This window comes from Betta splendens, chromosome 7, assembly GCF_900634795.4.
Source record: "Betta splendens chromosome 7, fBetSpl5.4, whole genome shotgun sequence".
NCBI lineage: Eukaryota > Metazoa > Chordata > Actinopteri > Anabantiformes > Osphronemidae > Betta > Betta splendens.
Genome location: NC_040887.2, coordinates 4,551,343 through 4,564,456, shown reverse-complemented (window position 1 = coordinate 4,564,456; position 13,114 = coordinate 4,551,343). Strand labels below are relative to the sequence as shown.

At 44.9% G+C, this 13,114-nt stretch overlaps 1 protein-coding gene across 4 annotated transcripts in view; it reads right to left on the bottom strand.

Moving 5' to 3' along the window:
• The window catches only part of lrp1ab (low density lipoprotein receptor-related protein 1Ab), a 64,387-nt gene that overhangs the window by 39,533 nt on the left and 11,740 nt on the right, over window positions 1–13,114 (bottom strand). For all 4 annotated transcript variants that reach the window (XM_029157402.3, XM_029157404.3, XM_029157403.3 and 1 more), the window contains exons 3-6: window positions 7,436–7,573; window positions 3,124–3,243; window positions 2,737–2,865; window positions 2,335–2,595 (exon numbers count right to left, since the gene is read on the bottom strand). In XM_029157402.3, the coding sequence (XP_029013235.1) occupies window positions 2,335–2,595; window positions 2,737–2,865; window positions 3,124–3,243; window positions 7,436–7,573 (648 nt within the window). The remainder of the gene's footprint in view (window positions 1–2,334; window positions 2,596–2,736; window positions 2,866–3,123; window positions 3,244–7,435; window positions 7,574–13,114) is intronic.

Here is a 13,114-nt window from a genome sequence, read left to right as displayed (position 1 = left end):
AGAGGCAGAATATGAACAGACAAGACTGGACAGTTTCACCAGTGAAGGTGAAACATCATATCTAAAATTAATAACGCTTTTAAACTCACTCAAAAGAATCAAATAAAAACTGAAAATGTCTTTAAATCTCCACTGCAAACCCTGTAAAATAAATGGCCATTAAGACCAATAGTCATTTAATCACATTAGATTATTACATAACTAATATTAGGTTGATCTCTAGGCAAATCTTCAGATGATACCCAGATGTCGTACTTAGCTAAATCTCTGTACTACGATTCTGTAGTAGATCGCTATACTGGTTTCAGCTGAGACTATTGTCCCAGTGAAAACATTTGGTGCATAGTAAGCAGGACGTTCCAAACAATTAAGCAGCTGAAATCTTTCAAATAAAAATGAAGAAGAAACTTTATGCTCACAGAATGTTTATAAACAAAGAGCTAACTTCTAATCAAACATGCGTGTATATGCTGGGAGCAAAGGAGCCGTTGCACATTACAGAGTTAACTCACATGGGATATGAAAATTAATAAATTAATAAAAGGTAATATGTGACTAAGTAATGGTGCATGGACCAACGGTATCTGGGTTCATGTGTGTGTGACCTGACTAGACAGGACCAGAGACGGCCAGAGGAATGTAGAGGCTGTTCAAGCTGACATAACCTAACAGAAGAATGTAAATACCATCTGCACGCACACACACACACACACACGCACACGCGCACACGCGCACACGCGCACACGCACACACGCGCACACACACACACACACACACACACACACACACACACACACACACACACACACACACACACACACACACACACACACACACACACACACACACACACACTTCTCCAAGGCAAGCAACAGCATATCAGCAAATCACCAGCTTCCCTCTCCCCCTGTCATGTTATCAATCTCGTCTGCTCCATCTCTCTTCCACCCCTCTCCTCCATTTAGGTGAGCTGGGATCGCTGCAGTAAATCAACGCCAGGATTCAGCGGGCGCCCCGGTCTCTGCTCTGCGTGGCCGAGAACGGTGGCGGCCGTTACACAAGCTCCATGTGAAGTCAGACACGAGATCTAACCACGCTGCAGGTTTTGTGTGCCACATTTCAGGATGTGAACACAGGGCTGCTGCGCTTGTTTTGTTCACGTCTGCCGTTCAAGCTCGGGGCTAGTTCTCAAGGGAACGCTTCCCACACTCACACCTATGCACACACACACCACAAACCCACACCTTCACTTTTATGTTTTGTCTAGATTTCTGTCCGTGTTCGCCTCTGTCAGCCAGGTGAATAAAAAAAAGCCTTGTCAGACTAGTAATCAGTGATGAATTATATGTCAACATTATATGACTAAGATGTGTGTGTGTTTGAGTTAGGGAGGGTTGCATAAGTCCCATAACTTTTTCATAAACCACGTAAACACATCCTGCTTCCAGCAGCACTATCTTCAATATTAACACTATCTAGTGGCTTAAACTCTGTAGTAGACCAATGTGTAAAGCTGCTGTGTCACACCTGTTTATCAGACCTCACATGTTTTGGCAGGTTTTGAAACTTAAACAGGCTGTTTGTGATGCATGTCGGACTTGTTTGCCTGTTGGCTGACACTGTTCGTGAGGTGCAACAGTCGTCATCTGAAAATTCTTGACTATGAATTAACTCTGATCATGTGTACTTACTTTTTATGCTAGCAGCCTGCAGTTAGTCTATTTTAAATCATTCTAGCTGCAGCTTTGATATGAATCCCACATGGATAATATGTTTCCGTGAATACCTAATGCTAAATGTCATCATTCTGTAATCCAGTGATGTAAATGTAATATATGGAAATTAATTCCAATGCATTAAACATAAGCCCTGGGCCAGTACATACATCAAGCCATGCAGTGGTTTGCTATTTGCCTGTCAAGGAATGACTGAACTAATGCCTGGAGTCATGCTGGCAGCCTTATATGTATCGTATCGCCGCAAGCGTCAGCGGCACACAAGCTGCCTCTATTGGATGATTTAGTGGTTTGTCAGGACGCCTCTGTTCTTTAAAGACAAGCCATTCAAAGAAATAAAGCTTGATTCAGCATTTCTGCTTAGCACTTTTATGCCGGTATGAGCTGGTTTAAGACATGAGGCTGCTTCACGTGTAACGTAGTCTGAGCTGACAAATGCAGAGGTTGACCATTTGATTCCTGAGGCAAAGTGCAGAAATTTCAAACGAAGAAGCGGACACCTGACAACATGACCACTGCTCCTGTGCCTTTATGGACACCATTCAACACAGATGAGCACATCCGCTTTGTCTCATGTATATCAGTAACTGGTACTCACGGTGCAGGCTGAGGGAGATGTTGATGGTACGGATGTTAGTGACGGTCTTGAGGTCTGGGATGCTGGCGCACTTGAGCTGAGTGGCAGCAGGGGTGTCGCCCACATCGATCCAGCAGACCGTCTCCTCTGCATAGATGAAGTCCATGGCCATGGTCTGCTTGGTGGGGATGGAGGGCAGGCGGGAAGTGGAGCCGCTTAGAGAGGTGCAGCGGATGTCAAGCAGGTTAGCGATCAGCAGCATAGGCAGACGATCCACGGGCACTTTGAAAGATGAAGGAGACGCCAAATAAGCAGGAGATAGTCGTATAATCACCTATAACATGTCATGAAGCTGTCGTAATCTGACATAATACAGCAAGGAACTGCATCCCCAGTCTCAGTTTATTGTGGAGGTGCACTCACCATTTTTGGCTTTGCAGGAGCGGTTGTCAGGCTGCAGCAGGTAGCCCTCCACACAGCTGCAGGTGTAGGAGCCCTCTGTGTTTGTGCACGTCTGACTGCACGTCCCATACACGCCGCACTCGTTGAAATCTACAAGACACAGTCAGCGACAAAATTCATGCTAATTATACAGCACTTATTCACAGCTTTCCACCAAACCCTGTAGCATGCAATTATCTCCTACCTCGAGGCAAGTGGTCTGATAAAAAAGATCTAAAGTGTCTCTACACGCTGCCCCACACAAATCTGAGCCAGTAAGCAGAAAGCCGGAGTAATTAGATGATTACTTTTAGTGCTGCTTTGGCCAAACTAAAATAAATCCCATCCAATGCCAAAGCACCCACTCACCTTTACATGTCTTTCCATCCGCCGCAACCTCATAGCCACTGCCACAGTAGCACTTGGGCCCATCATGAGTCACAGCACAGTGAAACTGGCAGCTCTGTGAGGCACAATCTGGTGCATGCTCTGAAACAGAGAAAAACAGGCAATGTTACATACTGTGTGGGCTGATAGGATTGGAGGGATGTACAAGTCAGAAGCTTTTCAAAAGCCTGGAAAACAAAAACACTACGGCAGCTTCATTTAACCTATTTAGGTAATTGCATACTTCATCAGGTTTCTAATGTTAATCTACATCCCGTGGCATTATTTAGCGAGACCTATTGTTAAATCCCATAATGTGATGCGGGTGCATGTGGGTGTTTGTTCTCTTGTGTATGAAGCTGACAGGTGATCTGAACGTGCACGCGTTGGAGGCCCCCCTTTTCCCGCCCGAGGGAACTTTGGGGCACATCATTTTGGCAGCAAATGAAAGAGGGGCATCCACACATCCCCCCACCATGCTCGCTTTGGTGTGCATGTACATGCAGGATAATTGTGGGAAGGGAAGCCCTTGTAGGCTGCTAATCATAGGTTGTGATGCAGCGAGGTCTTTCTTCGAGTCCAAGAAACTGTGAATGATGGTGCTTCACCAGACAGAGGAACTAGGCTCTAGGCTCTGAGACCCAACCCCTGGATGGACACGGCTTAAACTGATTTCTTTTTAAACACTGTGGCGTAAACACTGATATCATAAAACTGTAAATAACAGAGATAAAAAAGATCCTGCAGAAATAGAAATAAAGGCGGTGAACGGCCCATGTGTACAGTAGCTGGTGATAGCGTGTCTGTGAGGAGCAGAGACTGGGCCAGTGAAGGGCCCTCATTATATAAAGCTTGTGGCTTTCTGTGTGACAATGACCCTTTTGTTGTGGTCCCACTAAAAGGAAGAGTCCCCGCGGCAAACACTGTGGCCCATATCGAATCCATTCACCAAGCCTCACACTGGGAGTTACGACAGACCACTAGAAAGCTAAATTAGCCTCAGAATGCCGCTGTGCCAGGATCAAATAAAGAATGCATCATATACTGTGTCTGTTACATATTTTTTTTTAAATATTGCAGTAATTATTCATGCTTCATGTTTTATGAGCACAAAATCTTGTAAATAGAATTGTTGAAAAAACGTAAAATAGTTTTGGTTGTAATGTAATAATAAAAGTACTTTGATGTAATTTTTAGGGTTGGAAATAATGATAGGCTTATTCCAACCTTAACGTACTTGTGATATTATGTAAAGGGCAAAAAAAAGACACAACAAAAAAAATATGTTGAGAAAAAAATCACAAGACAAAAACAAGTGTTGTGATTTTTGTTATTTTACAACACAGGAAGAAGTGGGTACAAAAGAAGCCACAAGAAAGTTTCTGCTCTAAGCAAACAAGGTGCAGCAGCATGTCGGACATTTGACCAAGGGTTAATCAACGAAGCAAACACATCACACACAACACAGTGGAGGCCTTAGTCCTCAACAAGCACACCAAAGCCATTGATCTGGTCACTGCATGGGTGGCAGCCCTCAGTTTCACTAATCTATATGTCTTCAGGGGAAGACTCTGTTCAAGTGAAAGAGGAAAATGTGGGCAGGCAAAAGGAGGAAGATGAGGTGAATAAGTGCTCTTGGTTTCAGGCAGTCTATGAGAAAATGTATGAAAGTGGACATTGTGGTTTAGAACAGGGTCATGACCACGACATCTCGGGTGCAACGGGGAAACAGCACGTAGTTACAAAACTAATCGGACTAACTTCTATATAAAGAGCTTCGACATATTAACAGCAGAAGCAGGCTATGCTAATGTGAGGTATAAGCGAGACGCTGGCATTCCTGCCTTTGTGCTCTCACTGTTTGGAGCATGTCTACACATGCTTCTAAACTGGACCTGCAGCTGACAGAAGCCAAATTACCTGTCTGCTTCCAGCAGCAGGCTGGTTGTTTCTGAAGCCCTGGTCCTACACAGCTACTGCACATATGTCTACTTGATCCTGCTCTGGATTTTGTATGGATGCAGAGGAGACATAAAAACAAACCAGTTTGGTTTTGCAGTCAAACACAAAGCACAAGTGAGCTGCTCTAATGTGTGAACTGCTTAATGTTTGAGGCTAAATGCTGGATTAGTCAAAGTCAATCAGGCTTAAAGGAGGCGACGGTGTATATGGGAGGGCTGAGCAGTGCGTTTTTGGCAGTTGTTTGTGTGCTACTTAAACGGGGCAAAGGAACTGTTTGCAATCGAGCGGGGCAGCAACTTGAAAATGAGCAAACAAAAGATACCGTGGTCCCAAACAGTGGCAGCACGCTGGCCGTGGCGCCGAGACCCACAAACGCACACACAAGGTAGTACAAAGTGCACACACTGTAAAAGAACACAGCTGCTGCCCCAGAAAAGGTTAACAAATAACACTGTTATCTCTAGATGCGGGAAAGACCGACTGTAAAACTCTAAACAACAACTTAAATGGTAGACAGACAGTAAAAGAATTTAGGTCAAAACCACCGATGGAAACGTGCGTTTCCAGAGGAAGCCTCAAGGAACCTATGACCAATTCTCATTCCACGGTTAGTCGAACACGAAGGACAATGAAGGCACAATGAATGCATAAAACAATAGCTAAAGGCCACTGCAATTATCAGGGTTCCCTTTGAGATGGGAGGCAAACAGAAGGTTCTCAGGAGTATTGTTATGACCCTCTTTTCTCTCCCCTATTAATCAGTCACTTCAGAGAAAGGTGGCTCTTTGAGAGAGGCCTCATCACCCACAAACGACAAAAAGGACAAACGGGGGCCTGCAGATCAATGAATAGACCCAACCTTTAGCCATAGGAAAGTAAAACCCATATAACTGCTAATGATCTGGGAAGAATACAAATAATAGGCTGTTTTGAGTTTGGATCAAACAATAAAATAAACTTGGGACTCAAGTGTGACTAGTTATAGGTCAAAGGGGGACGTGTTGCCTGTATCACCACCCGGTTAAGTCTGGTTGAATGAATGGACTATTCCCACATTCACACATGCTCTGGAAATTGATTTGAGCCCGATAAAATACATAAAACCCCCGCCTCACCTACCAGGCTACAGTCCGCCATCTAACCACTCTTGTCAACACCTCGGGCAGAATTACTTGAGCACACTGTCTGACAAAGTGTGCTTTCAGACACCAGCTCCCAGGTATACTTGCAAAACCTGGCAGTTTGCACAAGCACACACAAGGATGCTTGTGAAAGCCCAGGCCTTTTCCTGAGAAGAGGGGAGCCTACAAACAGCAATGCCACACGTTGTGGACACACTGCTGGCATGTTTGCATGTGGCTCTGTGTTTGCAAGAATGCGACTGGGAGTGCGTGGATGCATTACAGGCACATGAAGGTGTAGGTGTGTGCTGACCACTGCCCCACTGAGGACAGCTGGACTTGTGTCCTTGGGAACAGGGAGTGCATGTTGCCACTGGATGACATCACTACTGTGTTGTGTAAAGGCCTGTTCAGTAGTGATGACCAGTGTGTGGGACAGCAAACACCCTCACCCACTCTGTACAACTGTCCCCTTAATCCGCCCAGGAAGCATTCCTGTTTTTCTGGCTGAATAATGATATGATGAACAAAGACCTTTCACTTTGCTCAATGAAAACTTAAAAGCGATAATAAGATGACTAATATTTGCCATGGCAGATACTGGAATAGATGCGCAGTAGCCTGGACTTTGCTCCACGCAGACTTTAGACTTTGATTGTAAAGATTTGATTTGAAGTGAATTCTCATTCCAGGAAGTGGATGATTACGCTGAGCAGCGTGGATGATTCACGCGACACAAGAGCACGTCATGAGTTCCAGGCAGAGCTGCAGAAAACCTACATGTGCCCATGCGGCGATTTCTGAAAGCGGACGATGTTTGCCGCAACAAAGACCAACACTACACAACCAAGTATTCCATTTCTCGTTCTTCTGTCATCTCTAATTAGTAGCTGAGGATTTGATGAGGATTGAGGATTTCTCCCTCAGTTGCATCCTGGCTGAATGCTCATCATCCCCGCAGGGATTGGTGGACACATAGTGGAGTTGATTGATAAATTAATGACTTTTTCCCACAGAACGAGTAATTCTTCTGTAGCGGCGGAGTCTGAAGCGGGCCGTACGGTACGTACGACGGTCGTAATGCTGGAGATCACTGGATGGTGATGGAGGGGAAGACATGGAGGAGCCACATCACAGAGACACTCGCGTCTACTGTATGTGACAAAGGAGATACAGAAACTGCTGTGAGTGACTGTGGGTTTGTTTATTACCTCTGCAGTGAGGCCCCTCATCCCAGCCGTCGGAGCAATCAGGGACTCCATCACACAGTTTGCTCATGTGGATACACACATCCAGGTCCAGGCACCCATGTTCATTAACAGGACACTGGTTCACTCTGTTGTGTGAGCCTGGAAAACAAACAAAAAAAAACATGTCAGTACAAAGAAAACCCAGCGAAAGCAACACATACTTTTTAGGGAAATAAAAGCAGAGTAGTTGGAAATTTATTCTGATGAAATTAGTAAGATCTTTATTTAGCCACGCGGTCTTATTGAGATCATCACCCTCAAGTCGAGACCTGAGGTTAGACGTTGTCTCATTTTCATTTCCTCCTTTGTCCGTGTTTGTCTGAGGCCGCTCTTGGGCTTGGAGTCGCCTTCAACCAAAGCCTGATGCATTTACACCACGTTTACGCAGCGGCTGTATTCTAATGTTAGCATCATAATCACTATCAGCTATTGCTCCATGCTAACAAACAATATTTAAGGCTTTGTTTCTTCAGGCCTGTGCTGACACTGAGCTTACGACTGAGCTGCATGAAGCGCACAACAACACAAGATCTCATTAGAAAACGGAAAAAAAAACATGACTGGGGGGAGAACCCGGCCTCTCTGGCGCTGAACATCACGCCTCTGGTTTTCTTTGGCTCTTGAAGGGAGCTAATTTGCTCATGTCAGGTGATAGCATCATTTCTTTAGCAACCTGGAAAGTTCATAAATTCAGAGACACATGAGCTAAACTGCTAACACTGCACATCAAGAATATCCCACAACACCGTTCACTGCTTTAATAGAGACTGAGAGGTCACATCTGTATTAGAGGCGTAGAAAATGGAGTAATGGATACAGGCTGTGACGTCCACTCACATACATATTTGTTTAATTAAATGCTGGCCTTGTGTAGTTACCTAATTTCACAGGCTGACATCATGATTGGGATCAGATTAATGATGCAGCACTATAAGCTCCTAACGTCAGTCTGCTGTCGCTCTCCATCAGACTATAATTACCTTCAACTTATTACCTTCAACAAATTATGATCAGAACCTGCGTGCGGCTTCGGGATCGCGTAGTTGTGAACCTGCACACGGGTTTTATGCACCTAATGATAAGTAAGTAGGGAGTGCGACGTCCACTGGTCCAGGAGCAGCGTTCGTACCAGCGTCACGGCAGAAGCAGCTCTCTCCCACTCTCTCTCTGCGCGGCCTCCACTGCAGCGCAAACAGTTTGCTTTGGCTGTTTTCTTCCTCCTCCTCCTCCTACACTCCGCTCTCCCTTTCTCTCGCGCGCTCCCTCGCTAACATCTGCTGACCCACTTTTGAAGAACACTAGAAGCAGAGAAAATAAAGTTCACCTCCTTCACAGGAAACGATCTGTGGCGTTCTGCAGGTTATGTGCCGCGCTTCCAGCCTTTGTGGGAGCGCTGTGCGCCGTGCACGGGCCGCAAACCTGTCTCACAGTCTCTCAGACACACACCTGGATATTAAGTAAACACAGCAGCCAAAATTAAGTTCCTTTAAGCCTAATTCGGACCGTGAACATAGAGGACGTTACACTGTATGTGATACAGATTCTAAGAACGATGAAGGGAGCACTAATGCTGGATGACGGGCATCTTAGTGGGAAGTTAAATTGCAATTGTTAAATTACAGCTACTTCGAGTCACCTAATACAAACGTAAGTATAAAAAAGGCTGTGTGCCAAAATCAAACAAAGAATAAGCTTATAATATACATATGTGGCTCATGGGGACGCTAATATGCTAGCATGTCCCAGATGCTAGCATGTTAGCTTATTAGCATTTTTTATAAGAAAAAGTGAAATATGAGAGTAACTAACATAACAATCGGCTCCGCACATTAACTAGAAACAAACACACACACACAGACACACAGACACACACACACACACACACACACACACAGACACACACACACACACTCCTACCTTTCCACTGGCAAGCGACTAAACTCAGTGTTTTTTTAGAAACACGCTAACAACTGCCAGCAACACACAAGCGGCCGCCACATTCAAGCCAGTAATGCCGTGGCAGGAGCTGAATAGGGAGAGCAGCGGGACAATATAGAGGATTAAATAACTGTGGAGGCATAATGGAGATAAACTTTTTGCTCTCCTGCTCTAGTTCAGGAAGCTGTTCGCAGAGTATTTCTAAAGTTGGCAGAAACCGTTTCCTGTCATCTGTCAGTGGAACCACAGCATAAGTGTGCGGAAAGAAAAATGCATATCTTAGAATGCTTTTCTATTCACTGACAGACTAAACAATGTTTAGAACGTCAGACGTTCCACAGGTACCAACATATAAGTTGCCAGTTCTGATTGTGGGCTCTGGGTTGAGCTGTGGCTGTTGGCTTTTGTTTTGGTGGCCATGCTTTTGACCAGTTCTACATTTAGTCCAGACGTGTCCAGAGACCGTTTTTCCATGTGGATTCCACCTCTCAGATAAGAGCTTCCTGGCAGGAGCAACCAAAACCTACAGACTGCCCAGAATTGCATTTTTATCACAAAGAGAGAGACCTACACCCTATCAAATGCTAATCACGCTGTGTTTTGTCTTCTGGCATTCGGCGTCTTTCTCTGTCAAACTGCAGATTTACATGGTGCCAGTGAAGCAACGATAAATAGAGTATTTCATCAAGTCTGCAGTGCAAAGTCTAAATGGAAACTGTGGAAGTCAGGAGGCACACTTCCCTCATACTATGATGTCATTCAGCAGAAATACAGATTGCTATTACTTCTGTATTACTATTTTTCCTATTTATGCACATCAGAAATCCCATTTGACCACATAAAGTTTTTATCTATCAAGAATAAATGACATTGTCGCAATCATTTTGTGAGAAGAACTAATTAATGGGCAACAAAATGTGAAAAGCTCTATCAATGCACAATGAACAATTGAACGTGTCACTTCTTTGAGGCACTGCACAGGTTCTTCAGTGGGTTTCAGCCTTGAGTTCACTGTACCTGAGAACAGTGTAAGGCATTTGGGAGTAGAGTGGATAACAATCAAGGAAAAGGTGGGACAAATTACAACCTTTACACCTATTACAGTGCGGCATGAGGATAATTACATTATTGGACTAACAGTGGTATTAGCACATCCTCACTGTGTCCTCAGAGACCTTCACTGTTTAAAGCCTATTCATTCTGCTGCATGATTCTCTCTCTCTCTCTCTCTTAGCTCCTTATATGAGTGAAGAAAGACGCACTGGGGCTCATGATTAAAACATAACTTCTCATGTCTCAAGTCATCATACAGAATCTATATTCAGCCTCACAGAAACAAGTAGTGAAGTCTGCAGTCTCGGGACTTTACCCATTTGCACTGACCTTGTGTATACATTGTGCTGTGCATCAGTGCATCATTGCATAGGGCTCTGGCTCCGTTGAACTAGTCTGACCGATGCTCAGAGTTGTGACAAAAGAAGCGCATGTTTCCCTCCAACACCTCAATCTCTGAACCCCACCATCCCCCACTGCTCAGCTCCTGTAGTTATGCAATGACCTTAAATTTGGATCCCCTGTCGCTCTTTTGTCCCAAGCATAAAAGCCCCCCTTTCTTCCTGCTCGCTGGGGTCCGTGGCAGCTCCTGACTGACTTCCATAAAGTCTACTGCCAGCTCGAATTAATATGCTGTGCAAGGTGACAGACAGGGACGCCCAGCGACTGCCTCCCAACACTGAAATCACACTATCAAAGCATCACAAGGAGGCAGCCTCAGCACACAGGACTTACAGCTCATCGTTATGATAATGAATTGTATGAATATAAGCAACAATACATTTAATAAGCCTAATGCTCATAAAGATGATAAATATATATATTTTATTATGTTTACTCGCATTCATAGGCACTAACAAAACAATGCGACAGTAAAACCTTTTTCCATTTTTATAGATAATTCACAGCCCTGCTTATACAACCACTTGTAGTAGGAACTATAACTACAACAATATGACCTCCACTGAATCAATTAGGTGCCTATCACTTCATAAAACGCACACCAGGACACTCCCCAAAGTCGTATATAAGCAGAGAGCCAGCAGAGACAAACCATAAGGTCACCATGAGCAAAGAGGACAGAAAAGTGTGAGGGAATTTCATCATGAAGAAAAGGGTGAAGCCGTGACTCAAGTCAAGAGTCAGTGGAGGTAAGACGGAAAAAGAAAAGAAGAAGAAAGAGAGAGAAAAGAGACAGGGTGTGGAGGAGACAGCAGAGAAAAGGAAGTGGTGCCTGTGTGGCGTGAGAAAGCCTCTGTTTTTGGTCTGTTGATAGGCCGGTGAGGCTGAGGAGGGCTCAGGGCCACAGACCAGAGGGATTTACAGGGCTTTGCTCCTTCCTCTGTGGAAGCAGTGTGTCAACCACTGCTGCTGCAGACCCTCCTGCCCCTGCATGGTGCCCCCCTGTGAGTGCAGCTACATGACTGATTATAGACTATGAAAGACCCCCTCCCCCCCAAGTCTACTGTAAAGGGTCGTTCAATATAGACAAAGGATCAGAGCCATCCAAAGTCATTTCCATTTTCCTCCCCAGACTAAATGCTAATCTGCTCATTTTCCTCCCCACAAAAGCTTTTTTTCTAGGATCATGCCTCCGTCCAATCGCCTTCATGCTTCCAACCATTCCACCACCTCCTTCAGTTCCTCCTGGTCGTCTTGGAGAGGCCGCAGAGACACAACAGGCAGATAGGCCGGACAAAGGGCGACTGGCGACTGTCCAGAGGGGCCTCGGGGCCAGAGATGGACTGATAACCTTGGTGTGTGGCCCATGGCTGACTCCAGCAGCTGCGTGGACATGATAGCTCAATCTGTGGTCCACAGCTCCCTACAACCCCAGCCCCAGGCCATCGCAGCCAGTGACATGAGCCAGATTGTGTTTGTGCCAAGGAACATGGTATGGATGTGTATTGGAAGCAGTTTTGTGGCACTTCTGCCACATCAGACAAACGTTTAGAAGCCCTATCTAGGGTACGAATCAAATACAGACCAAAACACTTTTCAGGGGTCCTCTAGTTTCATTATAATTCTGCATTCCTGGTTTATCCCTTCAAAATGACTTTGTAGCATGCACAGTGAAAACATAATGCTCGTGTGTGTCTGCAGATGCACATGCGCAATTATTTAGCATTTGCAAGCGTTTGCAAAACTACTTTAAGTTATCAGCTCGTTTTCTGCCTGAATCAAACGCTGCATGCAAAGCACAAGCTGGTGTATTTGCATGACTGAGATGCATTTACCCCCTGCCTGGAAACCCTCCTGTGGACATTTTCATGCTAAATTCAGGGCTAGAAAGTCTTACAGGGAATTAGGGGCAGACAATTGTTGCATAAGTGTTTTTGATGTTGAAAGGGATTCCTTCATGGCGAGCACTTCTCATGATGGAGAAAGTGCCTACATGCGAGGGCTTATTGTAACATCTGCTCCCTTTCGCTGGTTCAACCACAATGAATGTTGGTGAGTGCACACAGATACGGGACTTGGACAGGAAGTCGAGTCATTTTATTACAGTAACTGTTCCAAAATATCTTTGAAGAGATGACAGCTGTGACATATCATTTTAAATATGCAGCACTGCTTAAAATGAAAGCATGAGCTGTGCAAAAATGGAAGCCCTCGTTAGAAACAAGAGTTGAGCCAAGAGTCCAAACA